General features: G+C 40.1%; 1 protein-coding gene across 4 annotated transcripts in view; it reads right to left on the bottom strand.

Moving 5' to 3' along the window:
- Positions 1 to 21,557, bottom strand: part of txlng (taxilin gamma) — a 120,559-nt gene that overhangs the window by 93,277 nt on the left and 5,725 nt on the right. For 3 of the 4 annotated variants that reach the window (XM_049719164.1, XM_068650471.1, XM_049719166.1), the window contains exons 2-3: positions 13,721 to 13,822; positions 4,072 to 4,216 (exon numbers count right to left, since the gene is read on the bottom strand). In XM_049719164.1, coding sequence (XP_049575121.1) covers positions 4,072 to 4,216; positions 13,721 to 13,813 — 238 coding nt within the window. In that variant the 5' untranslated portion in view covers positions 13,814 to 13,822. Of the gene's footprint in view, positions 1 to 4,071; positions 4,217 to 13,720; positions 13,823 to 21,557 lie in introns of those variants that run through there. The other variant, XM_068650472.1, reaches the window with a different exon arrangement.

The raw sequence follows: 21,557 nt of genomic DNA, 5'->3' as shown, positions 1-21,557 counted from the left end.
AGTGGACCATGTTCAGTGCCCCCATTGTTGAGGCAGCCGACTGGAGCTGTGGCCGTAAGGTGGTCGGTACCTGTCGTGGCGGCAACCCCCGAACCCGCTAGTGGACACAGGTGGTGAAGGATTCCGTCAAGCTGAAGGAGGAGTCCTCTCGGGCCGTTTTGACCTGTGGGACTCTCGTGGCAGCCGACAGGCAGTTGATGAGGCAAAAACCCGCGCGTGGGAGGAGTTTGGCGAGGCCATGGAGAATGACTTCCGGACGGCTTTGAGGAAATTCTGGTCCACCATCCGGCGTCTCAGGAGGGGGAAGCAGTGCACCGTCAACTCTGTTTACAGTGGAGATGGCGTGCTGCTGACTCGCGACGCCATCTCGTGAGTCAGCAGAGAATACTTTGAAGACCTCAATTCCACCGACACGCCTTCCATTGTGGACGCTCCAATCTCTGGGGCCGAAGTCACTGAGGTAGTTAAAAAAACTCCTCGGAGGCAAGGCCCTGGGGGTGAATGAGATCCACCCTGAGTTCTTAAAGGCTCTGGATGTTGTGGGGCAGTCCTGGCTGACACGCTTCTACAGCACTGCTTGGACATCGAGGACGGTGCCTCTAGATTGGCTGACTGGGGTGGCGATTCCTCTCTTTAAGAAGGGGGACCGGAGGGTGTGTTCTAACTACAGAGGAATCACACTTCTCAGCCTCCCTTGTAAGGTCTATTCAGGGGTGCTGGAGAGGAGGGTCTGTCGGCAGGTCGAATCTCGGATTCAGGAGGAGCAGTGTGGTTTTCGTCCTTGCCGTGGAACAGTGGACCACACACCCGTACTGACCATCGGGAGAACCGGGAGTATTCTCGAAGCGCCGGCCTAGGCTTGGCCTGCTGGCCTGCGTCTCTGTTTTTTTTTTTTTTTTGTTTGTTTTTTTAAGTCTGCCGGTGCGGTGGCGCTCCTATCAGAGAGAGAGGCCAGGCCACTCAGGCCAGGAGCATGTGAAGAGGGAAAGACGATTGGTTTATATCAATTAACACCTGTCACCACAGTCCGTATCAACCACACAGAGCGCGTGGGGAGGAAGGGGTGTGTTACTATGTCAGGTGTCGTCTACTGTAGCTAGCGAGCGGTGCAAGTGAGGATAATGGACTTTGAACGTGGTAAAAAGAAAAGGAAAGGCGGTGTGGAACAGGACAAAAAAAATAAAGGCGCTGGAGTAGGATGCGGCCAAATGCAGAAAAGTTACTTGTTCAACCTCCCCTCTCCACACACAAACACACGGTGCCATTAAAAACTGTGCGTGCTCGCGCATGTATGCATGCCAGTTTGCATGTGTTGTGTACATATGTGCCACTGCCATGTAATAAGGCTGTCCCTCTGCTGATTTATTGTTAGATTTAGTTCTGGTTGATTTTGTAAGTTGAACACTCATTTGTTATTCTTTCTTTCTTGCACATTCCTTTAAACTTTGCAACTGGCCCTGGCTGGATTAATATTAAAATATATGTCTATGTTTCCTATGCAAAGGTGGAAATATTGCCAGTTTTGGTGCTTTGGACAGTAGGCTCAGAACTAAATCAGAGCAGCTGACAGGTAAAGAACAGACAGTCATCTATCAATGCATGGGATTGAATAGGCTATGATTATGCATGAAACATTTGGGGAAAAAAAGCACATTTAACCATATCATGCTTTTGATATTGATTGTTCTTGTCGATTATATAATTATTATGCTGGTTGTTCTGACACTCCCAGAAGATGCAGAGTATACTGGCAAGACAAGTCCAGGGAGCAGACAGACTCAGAGGGACCTTTTGATTATTTTGCTCGCCCTCATTCTAGAGATTTTGATTTGTTTTTCCGGTACCACCCACAACAAAACCCAAAGAATAATTGTGTGCATGTGTGTGCGCACAAATGCGTTTTGCTTGTGCCCATGCATTTAAGTGTGGGTGTCAACATTCACGTGTGGGCAAGGCTAGGGTGGCCTGGTTACATAACTGACTCTTGGCCTGAAAAGAATTCCCAGTCCAGCCCTGGTGGACCAGCTCTACACGCTTGGCAGGATCCTCGAGGGTGCATGGGAGTTCGCTCAACTGGTCCACATGTGTTTAGTGGACTTGGAGAAGGTGTTCGATTGTGTCCCTCAGGAAGTTTTGTGGAGGGTGCTTCAGGAGTGCGGGGTGCCAAACCAACTGAGAAGGGCGGTTCAGTCCCTGTATTTTCGATGCCAGAGCTTGGTCCGCATTTCAGGCAGTAAGTCAGATTCGTTCCCAGTGAGGGTTGGACTCCGCCAAGGCTGCCCTTTGTCACCGATTCTGTTCATAACTTTTATGAACAGAATTTCTAGGAGCAGCCGAGGTGTTGAGGGTGTCCGGTTTGGGGACCTCAGCATTGCATCTCTGCTTTTTGCAGACGACGTGGTGTTGTTGGCTTATTCAAGCCGTGATCTCCAGCTCTCACTGGAGCGGTTCGCAGCAGAGTGTGAAGCGGTCGGGATGAAGATCAGCACCTCCAAATCTGAGTCCATGGTCTTCAGTTGGAAAAGGATGGAATGCCCTCTCCAGATCGGGGATGAGATGCTGCCCCAAGTGGAGGAGTTCAAGTATCTTGAAGTCTGGGTCACGAGCGAGGGCAGGATGGAACGCGAGATCAACAGGCGGATCGGTGCAGCATCGGCTGTAATGAGGACTATGTCCCGGTCCGTCGTGGTGAAGAGCGAGCTGAGCCAAAAGGCAAAGCTCTCAATTTACCGGTCGATCTACGCTCCTACCCTCACCTATGGTCACGATCTATGGATCGTGACCGAAAGAACAAGATACAAGCGGCCGAATGAGTTTCCTCGGCAGAGTGTTCCAGGCTCTCCCTTAGAGAGAAGGGGTGAGAACCTCAGTCATCCGGAAGAGCCTCGGAGTAGAGCCGCTGCTCCTCCATGTTGAGATGAGGTGGCTCGGGCATCTCATCAGGATGCCTCCTGGACGCCTCCCTGGGGAGGTGTTCCGTGCATGTCCCACCAGCGGGAGACCCGGTGGACGTCCCAGGACGCGCTGGAGAGACTATATCTCTCAGCTGGCCCGGGACCGCTTTGGGATCCCCGGGATGAGCTGGACGAAGTGGCTGGGGAGAGGGAAGTCTGGGAGTAACTCCTAAAGCTGCTGGCCCCGCGACCCGACCATGGATAAGCAGAAGAGGATGGAGGGAGGGAGGGAGGGAGGGAGGGAGGGAGGGAGGGAGGGAGGGAGGGAGGGAGGGAGGGAGGGAGGGAGGGAGGGATGGATAACAATTTTATCGAACCATCCGTGTCACTCCAATTCATTAAATCCATCGAAATCTTCATCCTCTGTGTAGTGACACACTCAAACAACTCAGCTGACTCCGGAAATAGATGTGGAGCTGTCGTCAGACTCATTACCAGTTGCAGTTACAATTATTCCACAGGCATAGTGCGCCCTCATGTGGTTGAGTGTGAAAATAACATGTGAAGTGGTATACTAGTAAGTAATGTGTTAATGATCAAGTAATATTGTGTTAATGATTTCACATACAAATCACATTCCCGGCTAAACTATGAAAAAAAACCTGACTTATAGTCCAGAAACTACGGAAAATAAACTTTGTTTTACTGCACAGCCTTTGCTGTACAACTTCACAAGGATGATAATGTATTGTATACGATGTACACAATAACTACATTACTCTGAATCAATAATCAATATCTAATAACCCAAGTCACTGTTCGGGTACACTCGCATGTCTTGTGTGCGCGCATTGTGGGATCGAATCCCGCTCAGTGGCAGTGTGCTTGTGGGTGTGATTGGTTGTTTGTCTCGCCATGTTTGCGCCCTGCGACTGGGTGCCGACCAGTTCAGGGTGTCGTCTGTCTTTCACCCTTTGTTAGCTGGGATTGCACAACCCTGAACAGAATAAGTGGTGTTAAATATGGATGGATGAATCCATAATAACCTAAAGCATGTTTTAATCATAGAGAGCAAAGGTATGAAGAACAGTAACATTCAAACCGAGTAGAAAAGTGTAATCAATCTATATAATAAATGAAATCTAGTCTGTAAATAGTCAAAATTCAGAGTTCCTACCAAAAGCATCCTCTTCAGAAGACTTGGGTTCTCCAAGATCAAGCGCCGACTCCCTCAAGTCACTTAGACTGCCCTCTCTGCCAGGAGTCTCTCCTCTCTCTTCCTCATTGCAGCACAACTCTAAACCAAACTCTGCAACCTCCTCCTAACAAGAGACATATGCAAAGAAGGCGGTTAAGATCGAAGAGAACTTTAAAGTCATTTTGATCTCTCAGGAGTCCAGCAGGTGCAAAATACATTTCAAGATGGGAAACGGAACCGGTGTGTATGTTTTTATTGAGTCGTGCTTTATTGACGGAGTTTCTACTTGTTTACTGTTATAACTTGGGCTATGACGATTACAACAGAAAGGAAGACACTGAAGATTACTCACGAGGTTGTAATCGGGTTCAACCACACTTTACATCAACTACGTCATCACACAGATTACCCAGTAAGCATCATGGCACTTCGCTAAGAAACGTCAGCAACAAAGACACATTTACGAACACCGAAATTGGTTGAGAGAAGAGGTTGCCCCTCGTTCCTGGCTGACGTAGCAACGGCCCTTTCCATTTCCAAGCACTCTTAATATGATGGATGTTGTTCTGCAGTTAAATTAAGACAAATTAAGAGTAAGACATCAATTCCCCTTACGACTTTGTTCCTCCTCACTTCAAGGAGGTTCTCCTCAGTATTAAAATAAACAGCAGTCTGTTTCCTGGTGTAGTCCCGACATTTTAAACATGCTGTATGTTATTTTTTGTAGTTTAATGTGAGATTTAAAAAAAACGGCTCTGTGGACCCCCCCCCCCATAAAAATCAGAGCAGCATCAGTTGTTTCATCTTTAACTATGAAAATGTTGTCGCATGAGTAACAGTCTAAAACCTACAAAAAAGTCTCTCAGACCCTTTGCTAAATCGAAAAGGATGTTAGCAATTTTGAATTTACTTTGAAATTTGGCGCACGTAAGCGTTGTAACATTACCCACCTGATCCTATCTTGCACATTTGATCAAAGTTTAGGCCTAAGGACATCTAAACTTATTTTTCATCGTAGTTGTAGCGCACCTAATGGCGAAATAAAAAAGGGAATAAAATGTTTATTTCTTGTAGCCAGTAGGTGGCACTACCACTATGATGAAAAATAATTTTGAAGATGTCTTCATCAAATGTGCAAAATTTGGAGAAAATAAGATCAAGTAGAACAAGACCAAATATTGGTCAAGTTACATCAGGTTTAATTGTCACAAGGCATCATCAGACTTTGAAGCGTGTAGCCACGCCTTTTGCCCGAAAGTCACAAAAAAAGCATGATAGATGTTTTCAGAGTGTTCTGAAAAATGTTGGATTTGTCAAACGGGTTTGGTGCAGTCCATCAAAATTTAAACAATGTGATTCCTTGATGCCGCTAGGTTGCACTATCGCAGTGCTTCTCAATTATTTTCTGTGATGGCCCCCCTAGGGAGAAGAAAACATTTTGTGCTCCCCCCACGCTTGTATCCTTACTAACATTAAATAAAACAAAAAATAGAAATAAAAAAGAAAGATCAACTTACAACAAAGAATAACTTTAAGAACATTGTTTTTTTCATCTGTAACAAAACAGATTCAAAGTGCATCACTTTGCTTGAAATTAAAAAATAAATTTGAATTATTGAAATTGTAAAAATTCTTGACCAACTGTCATTTTATGCTGAAAAGATAAAATGTAATAATAAATAATATTAAATTAAATAACATCAATATATAATATTCAATTCAAAGTAATCAGCAACATTACCTCAGGAGCACAGTATATAAAACACTTTAAACTATAAAACAAAAATTAATAAAACCGTTTGTTCTGTTTTTTTGGTTTTATCAAAATGAGGCAGTCAGCATTAATGGCTACAATGAGCACGTTTTGCAGTACAAATCTTTTCGAAGCGGGGTTTGAAGCATGATACTATAACTCTAAGCTCCTTCTCAATGTTCAGCTGCGTCCTGTACCTGGTCTTCAGTGCAGCAACAGCAGAGAGGCCAGTCTCACAAAGATATGATGTTGCAAAAGGAAGACTGCTGATAGCCTGCTAACCCAAGAGTGGGTATTCTCTCTCAATACTCAGCCAGAACTCTTTCAGTGTCTGTGATGTGAACCTCAGTCTCAATGTGACATTAATGAACTGGTCCTCCTCTGCAGAGCTGAAACCAGTTAAAGCTTGTGCATTGAAAGAATCTCTCACCCAGTCATACTGGGAACTGTTTTAAGGGAAGTACTTTTTAAAGAATCTTATCAATGATGAAATATGCTGCTTGATACATGGAATCACTGAGGTGGCATTATAGTCTGTAGTGTCAACAAAGTCATGCAGGTTATCGAATAATTGAGTATTTCCTTCATCAAGTTGCCTGTCCCACATTGCAAGCTTTTGAGTGAAAGAGCTTATCTTGTCTGTGACCTGAGAGAGGTGTTTATCTTTCCCTTGAAGCTGTAGATTTAGTTCATTTAGCCTTCCAAATATGTCACTCAGGTAGGCCAGTTTCGCCAAGAATAGGGTGATCAGATTTGAGTTTCTGAAAAAGAGAACACCTTTTTGTGTGTGTGTGTGTGTCTGTTTGGGTCACGGTGTATAAGTGTATGTTATGACACAAATGACATGGTGTCTGTAAAGCAATTGCATTTATTGGCCTGAATAACAAAACAATACATATACAATAACAAAAACAGTTACACAAAAACATACGTATACTGACATTTTTTTAGTTTTATAGCGTAACTGTATGAAAAGCATAGCTACCTTCTGCTTGGTCACAAAGAAATCTGTGACTTTGGATGATGAGCTCTCACTCCTCGCTGCTTTAGCAAGTGCCTGCTTTAGATGTCAAGCACTCAGCTTCATAAGGATCACGACGCTGGCGAAAGCACGGGAATTTTTTATTCAACGTTTTATTTGCGAACGATACAGAGAAACGTGGAATTGACTGAAATGGAACGGAGTGAAAATTCTATTGACAATGTACAATGTGTATTGCGTTTGAGGCAGTCGAACAAAAATCCCGGACGATTTTGAAATTAGCCCCCGACATTGTTTTGGTCTCAAAAGTAGGACATGTGAAAAAGAGGACGTCTGGTCACCTTAGCCAAGAGGTTCTCGTCACCAAATTTTTCTGCGACTTCATACTTGTGTTCCTGCACCCAAAACATTCTTATCTCCTCTCTGAGCTCATTTCTTCTTGACAGTCACCTTGCTTTACTGTGAAACAGCACAGCTTGGTGCTCAGCTCCCATCTCCTCACAGATAGAAGAAAATACTCTTGTTTTTAGAGGTCTGGTCTTGATGAAATTGACTACACCTATAATGTCAGTCATGACCTCATTGAATTCAGAGGAAAGGTGCCTTGAGTCCAATGCTTCTCTGTGTATAACACATTGTGTCCACTCAGCATTAGGTGAGGCATTTTTGATGAGTGCCCCGAATCCTTTTCTCATCCCTGCCATGATCTGTGCACCATCACTGCAAACACCAATACAGTTTTCCCACTTTAGACTATTTTCAGTCAAGAAGCAGTCCAGAATTTTGAACAGCTTTTCAGCTGTAGCCCTGCCTTTGACATACTTACAAAAATGTTGATCCTCACACAGGGAGTTTGTCAGGTCAAAACTGCAAAGCAAAACGTTTGTCTTTGACTTTATCAACCAGCTGTTCTTAAAGATCGTTTGCAATGTCACTTATACGTCTGGCAACAGTGTCATTGGACAGAGGGATAGTTTTTATTTTTACAGCACTTGCGACATTGAATATTCTGTGACTATGTATGAAACATTTGGAAAAAAAGTTGTACTAAGTTCATCTTGTTTTTCCTTTTTAATCACTTCACTGGTTTCTTTTATATCAAACAAATTATTTTAGGTGCATTACCTGACATGTTTTGGCGGTTTCTTCCGCCTTCATCAGAGCGTCACCGATGTGGTTGTGACGAGTCTTTATCAGCTGATGGATGAAGGCGTGGCTCACCTGTCAGATTTGACAGGTGAGTCGCACCCTCTGCTGTCCATTCACCTCTCCAGAATGCTATTCCAGGTTGTAGAGAGCATGTAGGCTCCCTCATCCCTGTTGATGGTCCTCGGGCCCCACTTGCGGATCTCAATGGCCTCCCTGATCCAACGCTGATTTTTGTTTTCTTCAGTGCGGATGACTCTGGCCTTTTCCCAGTCCATGATGTGGTTTTCTCTTTTACAGTGATCGGTAATGGCTGACTTATAGTGTTCCTGTTCTGCTTGTAGTTTTATTGCTCTAGTTTGTCTTGTTGCTTTCTCCTTCTCACACTCCTTCTTGTGTTCTATTTTTCTTGTGATGAAGTTCCTCCCTGACGAGATTCCATGCAAATCATGCAATAATCGTACATCGGGGAGACAGGCTCTCTACAACCTGGAACAGCATTCTGGAGAGGTGAATGGACAGCACCTGGGCGTGACTCACCTGTCAAATGGTAATGCAAATAATTTGTTTGATATCAAAGAAACCAGTGAAGTGATTTGGAAAAAAAAAACATATATTAACCATATCATTCTTTTGATATTGATTAAATGTGTTATTGTCGATAGTATAATTATTATGCTGGTTGTTCTGACACTCCCAGCAGATGTAGAGTATACTGGCAAGACAGGTCCAGGGAGCAGTGCAAGGGAAAGGCCAACTAAGGACAGACTCAGAGAGACCTTTTGATTATTTTGCTCGCCATTCACAGTCAGAGGTTCTGATGTGTCTGTTGACATGCAACTTGAAATCATTGATTTGCAGTGTGATGTAGAATTGAAGGACACATTTGCTGGACACATTTCACAAGTATCTCCTACCCAGGGACGTGCGGTCAGAGGAGGCAAAGGAGGTTACGCCTCCCCTGCCATCATGAAAAGGGGAAAAACAAATTCAATTGTTTTTATTATAAAGTCATTTTCCTTTTGATTTCAATAATTTTGTATCATTTTTAACCAAACTCACAGAATTTTTATAGTTATTTTAAAACCGAAGACGATTCGCTCGGAGGGGCCAACGTCCTGTCTAGCCTCCTCTGAGGATTGCGTAATCACACGGCTGCCTATGTTGACAGGCTATGCAGTTAGACTGGACTGCTCTCGGACTTTATGTCCCTGTTTAAGTGTTGAAACACTGTGACTATATTAATTAATTTCCGTAGTTAAGCTGGTGTATATAATATCTTGTATTTTTTGTCATCTGTCTGTAACGTCGTGTTTCTTTAGATGAACAAAACGGCTTTGAAACGAGACCTTACGGAGGCAATGAAAAAAAATGTTCTCCAGCCTTATGGCAGGGGCCGCTTGTGATCCTGGGATGCTTCATGCGCCAACCTGTAGAATAAGAGATCTCCAGTTCAAATTTAAAGTGAACAACTGAGGAGCAGACGTCCATTTGTTTCGTTTTACATTCGGGGTTTTTTTTCGTTTACCCCCCCCCCCATTTTTGCATTTCGTTTTACAATGGAGGATTACATATCCAAACGATTTTCAACTATGGATTTTTGGTCGAAGCAGGAGGTAATCAGTAAAGGAAGAGCAACTCCGGAGTTAAAAGGTTTGATTCGGACAACAGGACTTCGGAACGGAGTGGTACGCACGATCGAAAAATAAGTTTTTGATTTCATGTGCTTTTTGAATGTTTTTATGTGTGAAGACTGCTGATATGAGATTTTAATTAAAATATTTCAAATTAAATAATGAATTAGCCACACTAGAGCAGCGTTCCCCAACCTTTTTTGTGACACGGTTAGGTGCCGGACAAATTTTACCGGGGGTTTTTGACGTCAGTGCCTCCCCAGTCATGAACCTCACTGCACGTCACTGCTCCTACCACGCTATCCTAAATTGTCAGTACTGGCTGCAAAAATCTTGTCCATGTTTGGGACTACCTACCTTTGTGAGCAGGTTTTCTCACTAATGAACATTAATAAAACAAAGCTACACTCACAGCTCACACACACTTAGATGAGATTCTGAAACTGGTTCCTACTCAGGATATGACGCCTGATATTGATGCACTTGCGCAGGCTAAAAGGTGCCAAGTTTCAGGGGCAAATACTAAGCAAGTCTAACGTCTATTGAATGCTGCACTATATATCAAACAAATGTGAATATTTGCTCTAATAATTGCTGTGAAAGTAAGTGGTCATCAGAAACAAATTTACAAGAGAAGAGTATTGTTAAATAAAATATTGTGATGTTAATGTTTTTTTTTTGTTTGTTTTACATTTTATGCATTAACAAGGTGTCTGTTTAAAACAGCTGCCACTTAAGATTTCAAGTGTGTGGCTACAAGAATTGCTACCTAAATGTGGAAAATGCATTTTGAATTCATTCATTTCTAAATGTAGATGTGTTTGATGTATTTTGTTTGCTTTTAAGTTCCACAAAACTGTTTGTTGACTAAATGTTTTAAAATATTGTACAATCATTGTGATCAGTTTTGTTTTATGTATAATGCACTTAAATAAACGTTAAACTGAGTAAAAGGACAATTAATTTAATGTAAATATTTTAATAATTTATTTCTTGTTTGCACAAAAAAAAAAGTGGACTTACTGTTAGTTCTATGTAATTTTGTAATGGGTTTACTAGTCCAGCCCCCTTGAGATCAGATTAAGCTGTATGCAGCCCCCAGACCAAAATTAGTTTGACAGCCCTGCGCTAGACTGACAAAAAGGAAAACTGCAACCTCCAAGCCAGGACAAAGTTTCTGGTCTATAAAGCACTACTGCTACCCCACCCTATTGTATAGATCAGAATGCTGAACCACATACAGTAAGCGCCTCAAGGCCCTCGAGCAGAGATGTCAAAGTCAAATACACCAAGGGCCAAAAAAACAAATTTGCTACAAGAAGAGGGACGGACTGGTTAAATGTTTATCAAAACATATTGAAATAAACATAGCCTATTGATCCAAGACCTAACACAGTGTATATTATTTAATAATTAAATGAATAAAGCAATATTTTCTTATGGATCTGTCAGTAATTTCAAGTGAAACCATTTTTCAACAGGCCAATAGACAAAAACGCAGTTCCTTCAAAGAAAACTCAAAAGTTCTGTACATTAAAAGAATACAAAAATATTTTATGGCGCTGTATAGTAACCTCAAGGGAAAACATTTTCAACAGGCAAACAGCAAAAAAATAAATTGCTTTAAAAAAATATATGTTTCTTAATATCAAGATAAATACATAAATGAAAGTGCATGAATTAAAAGAATACAAAAATATTTTATGGCGTTGTATAGTAACCTCAAGGGAAAACATTTTCAACAGGCAAACAGCAAAAACTTAAATTGCTTTTAAAAAATATATATATATTTCTTAATATCAAGATAAATACATAAATGAAAGTGCATGAATTATAAACTGTAAATGCATTACTGTGTTGCTCTATAATCCTACCGATCACTGCTTTCAAATAGTAAATTAAGAAAAAAAAAATAAGTGAAGTCCAACTTCTGGCCACTAATTGGTGAAATTTAAGGACAATTATTCAATCTTGGAATTTTTAAAAAAGGGAAAGGGACTGTTTTATCTTGACATTAAACAGACCGGTGTCCAATTGTAATGCTGGTCCGGACCTTTTGTGCAGGTGTGAATACACGCAAACGAATCCTGGTGCGGATTAAGGAAACGGACCGAGACCCACTTTTTCAAGTGGTCTCGGTTCACTACCAAACAAACTCTGGTGCGGTTCGCTTCAGGTGTGAATACAAACAGCGTAGATCGAAACCAACAGCACAAATATGCAGACCAGGGATGCAGCGTGTAGGACTCGCATGTTTTCCTCCATTTCCGGGTCTGTGCGCTGTGTGCCTCCTTGGTCATTGCTGTCCAATGGCAACACAGATCGTCAAAAGCGTTGATCTGTTCACAAAATATACTTTACTGAATAGGAACCGAACCAAATGAAAAAATTAAGTCCGCTTTTGGCCCGGACCAAACAAGTGGACTAAAGGAATTTTCTGGTCTGAATACATCCTTGAGTTGCTTGCTCCTCCTTGTTACAAAGACGGAGTGTGGGCCCATATTGATCACACGTGCAAAATTCCAGCGGGTAGCTGTGGCCTGTGGGCCGCTTCTAATAGTAATTAAATATCATCCAGGGGACCTTGACGTTGATATATGCATACCATCAAAGACACCTCAGGAAAATACTTAAGGTCACCTGGGAGGATAAGCACACAAACACCAGCATTCTAGAGGAGGCCAACATCCCCACCATCACGGTCATCATTGCCCAGCACTAACTCAGACTGGCCAGGTGGTCCACATTCCCAATTCTCGCCTCCCAAAACAAGTCATACTGTATACTCCCAGCTTTCTACAGGACAACATGCCCCAGGTGGGCAGAGGAAAAATTTTAACAACAACATCAAAGCAAAAATCAATAAGTGCCACATAGACCCTACAACCTGGGAGGCCACGGCGACCAACAGAGTGGCCTGGAGACAACTTGTCCGAGATGGAGCCACAAACACAATGACGATCTCCACAGTGCTGCGAAAGACAAACACAGATGTAGAAAGGAGCAAGTCTCCACCAAAAAGGTTCCACCTAGACCAGGGGTCGGCAACCTGCGGCTCCAGAGCCACATGCGGCTCTTTAGTGCCGTTCTAGTGGCTCTTTTGAGCTTTTTTAAAAATGTATGAAAACGGAAAAAGATGAAAGGGAAAATATATTTTCTATATATTTATATATATTTGATATCCCCTGACTCCCTACTTCTTCGCATTTTATCTCGAGTAGCTAAATACTTTAGTTTTTTCACTTTTATTCTGCATTGTATAGAATAAAAGTTCTATCAAAACCGGCTGCTTTCATTCTCTCAGAAAATTCTTAAAATACTTTTGCATTACGGTGGGTCGTAGATAGTTGTGATTTAATGCTGTCGTCGTTCCAAATTTCCAAAAGACATTCCGTTTCGTCTTCTCCCCAAACTATGCCACGTCCAGGTGCCGTGGCAGAACATTGAACGGCACATGCTTCTCTACGTTTACTATTAGAACCACGGTCACGACCACCACTTGCTGCTGCCATACTTTGGATTCTCTGTTCTCTACAGTTTTGTTTTTGCGCCTGCAGTCATGTGACCAATCTACGGCAAGCCAAGGAGGTTACAATACAGTGCAAAAAGGCGAAGTGAACCCAGTGCGCTTTGTGTTCACAATGCACAGATTAGGTGAACCGTACCGTTGACTTTTTAGCAAACCGTGGTGGTCTCAGTACGGTTCGTTTTAAAGGGGTCTGAGTACGGTTGGCGTGTTCACATATGCACATAAAATGCTGAGTCATCGATCTGAGTTCGTTGAGAGGGCTGAAAGGGACCAAGTGTGAAAACACCCTTAGTACGGTTCGTTTTAAAGGGGTCTGAGTACGGTTGGCGTGTTCACATGTGCACAAAAAGTGCCGAGTCATCGATCTGAGTTCGTTTAGAGGGCTGAAAGGGACCAAGTGTGAAAACACCCTTAAATTTCAAAATATCTGTCAACGGAGAGTTGCGTCATAAGCTGTGACACACATTTCTTGCAACTCGCCATATTCTTGCATTGTTGCTGGTGTGGTCCTTGACAAACCTTCCAGTCGATCAAACTGTATCTCTGAAAAATTAGTTGCACACCACTTAAAAAATTGTGTTTACCTGAAAATGGCTGTCTTGTTCACGTGGTAAATCACTTCCCCCCACAATTCTTCTGGTCGCCACATCAATCTGACAAACTCCTGCTGTCTCCATTATGTCAACCTAAATAGTCAAAGAAAATAAGACTTGTAAGTGATAAATGTTACCGAAAAGGAGGATATTTCACAAACAACTCATCAGTGGAGAACCCTCAACAGGCAAGCTATGGTACAAATATTGTTTCTTTTTCAATTTCAATTACTTATTGTTTGTATAATTATATGACTCATTAGAATAGTACTTTGTCTTCCAAGTTAAAATTAATTTGTGACAACGGTCGTCACTCACATCGCTTGCATCAGAAATCATCCTTTTCCTACTGAAATCAGTGGAGCTGCCATTCAGCTGGTTTACCCCCCACCCCAAAGAAAATGTTTATTTCTAAAAATGTCCGGTCTAAATGGGTGGTCCCATGGAAAAAAAAACAATTGCCCACCCTTGTCTAGACCAGGCAGGGAGTGCCCACACAATTGCGGATTTTTAAACCAAAAAAAAAAAATTTCAAAATTGAGGAATTATGGCTTGAAAGTTGCCTGCACCCCAGCAGAAGGCAGGGAGGCCCACACAATCGCGGATTGACGGTGTAGTGGCGTTGTACAAGGGCATCTTTGCTCAGAAGAAAAAAACAAATGTCACAAATCCTCATCACGATGTTGCTTGTGCGCCGAAAACGTTCTGTCTCTACGCCACCTCCTGCAGCTCTATCCGAAGCTGCCTGCGACGATCCAGTGCCCCTAGCACCTGACGATGAGGCGTCATCTGAGGAGCAGTGGAACTCTCATTAGTGTGAAAGGCGAAGGCCTTCACACTTATGTTATTCTACACCATTTACTTTATTAGTGTGAAGGCGAAGGCCAAATTCTCCAAGATTTCATTTTTCTACTCGAATTTCTACATTTTTCAACCGACTGAACCCATTCCAACTTTCAACTGTTCATCTTTTGCCTATCTATTCCACAACTTCCCATTTAGCAAAAATTCCAAATTTTCAAATTTGAAATTCAACCAAATTTTCCAAAATGTTGTTTTTCTACTCTAATTTCTACATTTTTCAACCGATTCAACCCATTCCAACTTTCAACTATTCATCTTTTGCCTACCTATTCCACAACTTCCCACTAAACAAAAATTCAAAATTTTCAAATTTGAAATTCAACCAAATTCTCAAAAATTTCATTTTTCTATTCTAATGTCTACATTTTTCAACCGATTCAACCCATTCCAACTTTCAACTGTTAATCTTTTGCCTACCTATTCCACAACTTCCCACTTACCAAAAATTCCATTTTCAAATTTGAAATTCAACCAAATTTTCCCAAATGTTGGTTTTCTACATTTTTCAACTGATTCAACCCATTCCAACTTTCAACTGTTCATCTTTTGCCTACCTATTCCACAACTTCCCACTTACCAAAAATTCCAAATTTTCAAATTTGAAATTCAACCAAATTCTCCAAAAGTGTTTTTCTACTCTAATTTCTAAATTTTTCAAACGATCCAACCCATTCCAACTTTCAATTGTTCATCTTTTTTCTACCGATTCCATAACTTCCCACTTACCAAAAATTCAGAATTTTCAAATTTGAAATTCAACCAAATTCTCCAAAATTTCGTTTTTCTACTCTAGTTTCGACATTTTTCAACCGATTCAACCCATTCCAACTTCCAACTGTTCATCTTTTGCCTTCCTATTCCAAAACTTCCCACTTACGAAAAATTTCACGTTTTCAATATTGAAATTCCGTTGAATGCTAAGCTGCTAGCTAGCTCGCACCGCGCTCGTCAACACGGTCATTTTCAACTCTAAAGCGAAATACTATCAAACCACGCCAGATCCGCGGCCGCCAGATCCGCGGCCGCCACTGGGAATCCTCCCGGCGCAATTGGACTCGCGGTCGCATTAGTGTCCCACTCCAACGTCGCCGGATTCGCTGTCGTTGCCGGACCTCGAGCCAACATCGCTGGACCCGCTGTCGGTGCTGCACTTCGTCCCAGCAACGCTGGACCTGTGACCGTCGGTGACTGCGTGCCAGTAACGCCGGACCTGCGGTCTACACCGGACCTCCAGGAGGCTAACACCATCAGCCCCAGGAGGAGAGCTACCATCTGGCCCAGTGTGCTAGCACAACCAGCCCCTGGAAGAGAGCTAACATCAGGCTCAGTAAGCTAGTACCACCAACCCCTAGAGGACAACCACCACCAGGCTCAGCAGACTACCATCACCAGGCTCAGGAGGATAGCCACCACTAGCTCCAGTGAGTTGGCACCACCAGCCGCCCTAGGAGGTCATCTGACACCGGGTTGTGTGGGATAGCATCTCCAGCCCCAGGAAGAAAGCTACCATCAGGTATAGGTTGATAGTCAGGATGGCCATGAAATTGCTCCAGAAGGACATGGAGGAACTGAAGCTATCAATGGAAGTGATGTCTTCAACTCTTGAAACCATAATGAAGCAACAGGCCATTATTACAGAGCTGATGGGAGAGGTGAAGCGGCTCAAACAATTAAATACTGAACAAAATAAGAAAATAGTCACCCTGGAAAATAGATTAGACAACTTGGAGCAGTATTCCAGAATGAGCGATGTCATCATCACAGGTTTAAAGATTAAACCACGAAGCTACCAGCAGGCTGTGAAAGGCCTTGCTTCAGAGGACTATCCTGAACATGAGGAGACAACCGAGGAGCAGGTAAAATCTTTCCTCCACAGCAAAGACATCGTCATTGACACCATCAATATTGAGGCATGCCACACTCTGCCAACGAGGAGTCTAGATAGCAAGATACCACCTATAATTGTCCGTTTTACAAATAGGAAAAGATAAATCTACTCAAACAAGGTAGGAAATTAAAAGGCACGAACATATACATGAATGAACACCTCACCAAGAAAAATGGTGAAATAGCTAAAAAAGCAAGAGCTCTTAAGAAAAACGGTAAAATACAGTCCACTTGGACTGCAGGTTGTAAGGTATTCATCAAACCTGTTGGAGCAGCAGAGAGTTCTCATGGTTTCTGCATTAGTGCCATAGAGCAACTTAAGCGGTATGAAGGAGATCAGTAACCTGTACATCATTACTTAGAACCTCAAGTTGTGATACTTTTATATCATGGAAGGTAAAAAAACCTGGTGAACTTATCAACCTATCATGAACAGTACTGACAAATGCCTTTCCTTTCCAACTGGTCTGTTTAACAAACAAGCACTAATAGCTGAAAATGAAGAACTTGATTTGAAAACATTTGATTACACTGATCATAAGGGATTTGATATAGAGAACAATATTGATCCTGTGAATAACTTCTTTATCAACTACAATCAAACAAACTGTAAATACTATACTGTAGAGCAATTTAGCGAGAATGTAGCAACAAATAGGGCAATGTCAATTATACATTTTAATAGTAGGAGCTTGAAAGCAAACATCTCTAAGATCAAACAATATTTAAAAGATGTGAATAATCCGTTTACTGTTATTGCAATATCTGAAACCTGGTTAAAGGAAGATCAGGCTGAAAAGATTGACATAGAGGGGTATGAGAGTTATACATGAAATGGTATGGGAAAAAGATGCGGAGGGGTTGCTCTATTCATAGACAAAAACTGTAAGTGTAAGATAGTAAGAAATATGTCTCAAGCAATAGATAATCTCATGGAATGTATTACTGTTGAAATAGAAATGGAATCATCAAAAAACATTCTGGTAAGCTGTGTATACAGATGTCCAGGTTCAAGTATTGAGGCATTTAGTGAACTATTATCAAGAATGTATGAAAGAAAAATCAATACGAAAATGGTCTATGTCTGTGGTGATTATAATATAGATCTACTGAACCCACTTCAGCTGACTCCAATAACAGAATTCATTAACTTAATGTACAGTATGAGTCTTCACCCTGCAATAACTCGTCCGACTAGAATCACATCTCACAGTGCCACTATAATTGATAATATATTTACAAATGTGATTGAAAAGAAAGTAAAAACTGGACTGATAATAAATGATTCAAGTGACCATCTGCCAGTGTTTGCGGTGATCCAGAACTGCACAAGGGAAAAAAAGGATGCTATAGCTTTTAAAATGTGTAGAATGAACTCTGGTAATTCAATTAACTCATTCAAAAATGATCTTCTAAAACAAGACTGGAAAAAGGTATATGTGGGTGATGTAAATGAAGCCTACAACACATTCATGGCCATTATATCTGAACTTTATGATAAAAACTGTCCTCTTGTAAGGAAAGCGGTCAAACACAACTCAGTGGAAAAACCATGGCTGACAAAGGGAATCTTAAACGCCTGCAAGAAAAAAAAACTTATACAAAGATTTCCTAAAGATAAGAACAAAAGAAGCTGAATTGAAATACAAGACCTATAAAAACAAATTGATCAAAATAATGAGAAACAGTAAAAGGAACTACTATAGCAAGAAACTGGAGGAAAACAAGAGTAACACAATAACAACATGGAAAGTGTTAAATGAAATTATTAAAAACAGAACTGGAAAGCCAGGATATCCTTCTTACTTTGTAAACAGTAACAATATAACTATAAATGAACTTGCAATGATTGCAGAGGAGTTTAATGATTACTATGTTGGTATTGGGCCTACTTTGGCGGAAGAAGTACCAAAAAAAGGGAGTACAACTGACCTAATTAAGGATGTACCCATAGCCAAAAGTATGGTTCTAAGGGGAACGGATGAGACGGAAATAATAGAAATCGTTAGAGGATTTAAAGGTAAAAAGTCAACTGATTGTAATGGAATAGATATGTCACTTGTTAAAAATATTATTGAAAGTGTGGTGAAACCCCTAACACGTATTTGCAACCAATCACTGACAAATGGTGTTTTTCCGAGTGAAATGAAAACAGCTAAAATTATTCCGATATATAAAGCTGGGGACAAACACATATTCTCAAATTACAGGCCAATATCTTTACTCCCACAATTCTCCAAAATACTAGAAAAAATATTTTATAAAAGGCTTGATGATTTCATCACAAAACAAAATATTCTGTGTGACCAACAGTATGGATTTCGAAAAAATAGAACCACCACAATGGCTTTGTTAGATTTCGTAGCTGAAATAACAACAGCTATTGAAAATAAACGATATGCTGTAGGTGTCTTCTTAGATCTTAAGAAAGCTTTTGATACTGTAAATCATAAAATACTGTTAACAAAACTTGAGAGATATGGCATACAAGGTATGCCACTCACTTGGTTAAACAGTTATTTATCAAACAGGAATCAATATGTGCAATTAATGGACTTCAAATCAAAGCTAAAGCAGGTAAAGTGTGGGGTTCCTCAGGGCTCAATATTAGGCCCCTTGTTATTTATTTTGTATGTTAATGATATGTGCAAGGTCTCCAGATTACTCAAGGCCGTAGTTTTTGCAGATGACACGAATCTGCTCTGTAGTGGGGACGACCTGGGCCAACTACTGGATATTGTGGGCATTGAAATGGAAAAATTACAGAGTTGGTTTGACAAATAAACTTACATTGAATTTAAGTAAAACAAGGTATATTATATTTGGAAACCGTCCGACAAACACAGACAAAATTCTTACAATAAATAATATAGAAATAGAAAGAGTGAATGAAGTAAAATTTCTTGGAGTGCTAATAGATAAAAAATTAAGTTGGACACCACATATAATGTATATCAAATCAAAGATCTCAAAATCACTGGCAGTATTGTATAAAGTAAAAGATCTTATAAACCAAACATCATTATATTCCTTGTACTGCTCCTTCATACTCCCATACATTATGTACTGTGTGGAGGTGTGGGGCAACACATACAAAACAAACACAGATCCAATCTACATTCTACAAAAAAAAGCTATACGACTTGTAAATAATGTTGATTACAGAGAACCATCTAACCCTCTTTTTGTAAAACTGAATGCACTGAAATACAATGATCTAGTCGATTTTAAAACCATCCAACTCATGTACAAAATAAAAAATAATCAATTACCAAACAGTATCCAGAGGTTGTTTGAGTGGAGGGAAAGTACCTATGATTTAAGAGGAACACTTATGTTTAAAAGAGATTTGGTGAGAACAACTTTAAAGTTGCATTGTATAACAGTTAAAGGTGTGGAATTATGGAACGCCAGCAGTGACGAACTAAAGAATTGTAGTTCATTACCTCAGTTTAAAAAAATGTATAAAGGCAAAATACTGATGGGATACCGTAGCATGCTGTGAGGTGTTTAAACTGCTTTTGTATTTATCTAAAGGAGGTGTATGTATGTATAAGTGTGTGTATGTATAATATCTATATGTATGTATGTATGTATGTATGTATGTATGTATGTATGTATGTATGTGTATATGTATGTATATATATGTATATCTTTAACAAATCTGAAAATGGACAAATCTTGACGGAATCAAGCAAACGTGGTTACAAGGGGTAGAGCTAGATAAGCCTAGGCTTCCTTCTACTCCCTTTTGAACAAATAAGATTTTTATGATAAAGTGAAAATTTATAACGCAATGTTTTTTTTTTCTTTTCTTTCTTCTCTATTGTACTACGGAGTTATTATTTTCAGTATTGTTACTTTCTTTCTTGTATTTCTTTAAATGTTCGAAATAAATATTTAAAAAAAAAAAAAAAAATTCACGCCAATTTTTCCAAAATTTCGTTTTCCCTTTTAATTTCTACATGTTTTGACCGATTCAACCCGTTCCAACTTTCAAATGTTCATCTTTCCCCTACCTATTCCACAACGTCCCACTTGACAAAAATTCCATTTTCAATTTTAAAATTCACACCACATTCTTCCCAATTATGATTTTCACCTCTTACTTCTACATGTTTCAACCGATTCTAGCCATTCAAACTTTCAAATGTTCATCATTTTCCTACCTATTCCACAACTTCCCACTTATCAAAAATTACAAATTTTCAATTTTGAAATTCACCCCAAATTCTCCAAAATTTCATTTTACACTTCTCATTTCTACATTTCTCAAGTAATTCAACTCGTTTCAACATTATTCTGCAGCATTCCCTAAGAATTGATTCAGTTTCTTCGCCTTCAGACGCAATTTCTCCAGAAATTGCATTTTCTAGTTAACCTGAAATGTTGTTATAATAATAAGAGTTCTAAAAATATATACCTTATGTACACTTGTATCTTGTTATAAAAAAGTTGTTATAATAATAAGAGTTCTAGAAACATATTTACAGTATGTACACTTGTACCTTGTTAGAAAAAAAGTTGTTATACTAATAAAAGAGTTCTAAAAACATATTTACAGTATTGCACCTTGTTATAAATTGTTTTTATAATATTAGAGTTCTAAAAACGTATTTACAGTATGTAGAGATGTATCTTGTTGTAAAAAAGTTGCTATCATAAGAATTCTAAAATGATATTTACAGTATTATACCTTGTTATAAAATATTGTTATAATAATAAGAGTTCTAAAAATATATTTATAGTATGTACACTTGTACAGTGTTATAAAAAAGATGTTATAATAATAAGAGTTCTTGACACATTTACAGTACATTTACAGCTACATATGTTACACACACGCACACGCGCACACACACATTTATATTATCTATACATTATTTTCTGTATGTCATTCATACTATTAATATAGTATTTACATGTTTGAAACTATTTAATGTTCAAATGATAACGTGCACTTATATGGTTTAATATACAGTTATTGATACACGAAAAAAATTATGCATGTTAAAAATGAGGGTGACATTACTTCGCGGATTTTCACCTATCGCGGGGTGTTTTGGAACCAATTATC

Source organism: Syngnathus scovelli, chromosome 4, assembly GCF_024217435.2.
Source record: "Syngnathus scovelli strain Florida chromosome 4, RoL_Ssco_1.2, whole genome shotgun sequence".
Lineage (NCBI taxonomy): Eukaryota > Metazoa > Chordata > Actinopteri > Syngnathiformes > Syngnathidae > Syngnathus > Syngnathus scovelli.
Note: the sequence above shows the minus strand (reverse complement) of the source record. Positions and strands in the feature narration are given on the sequence as shown.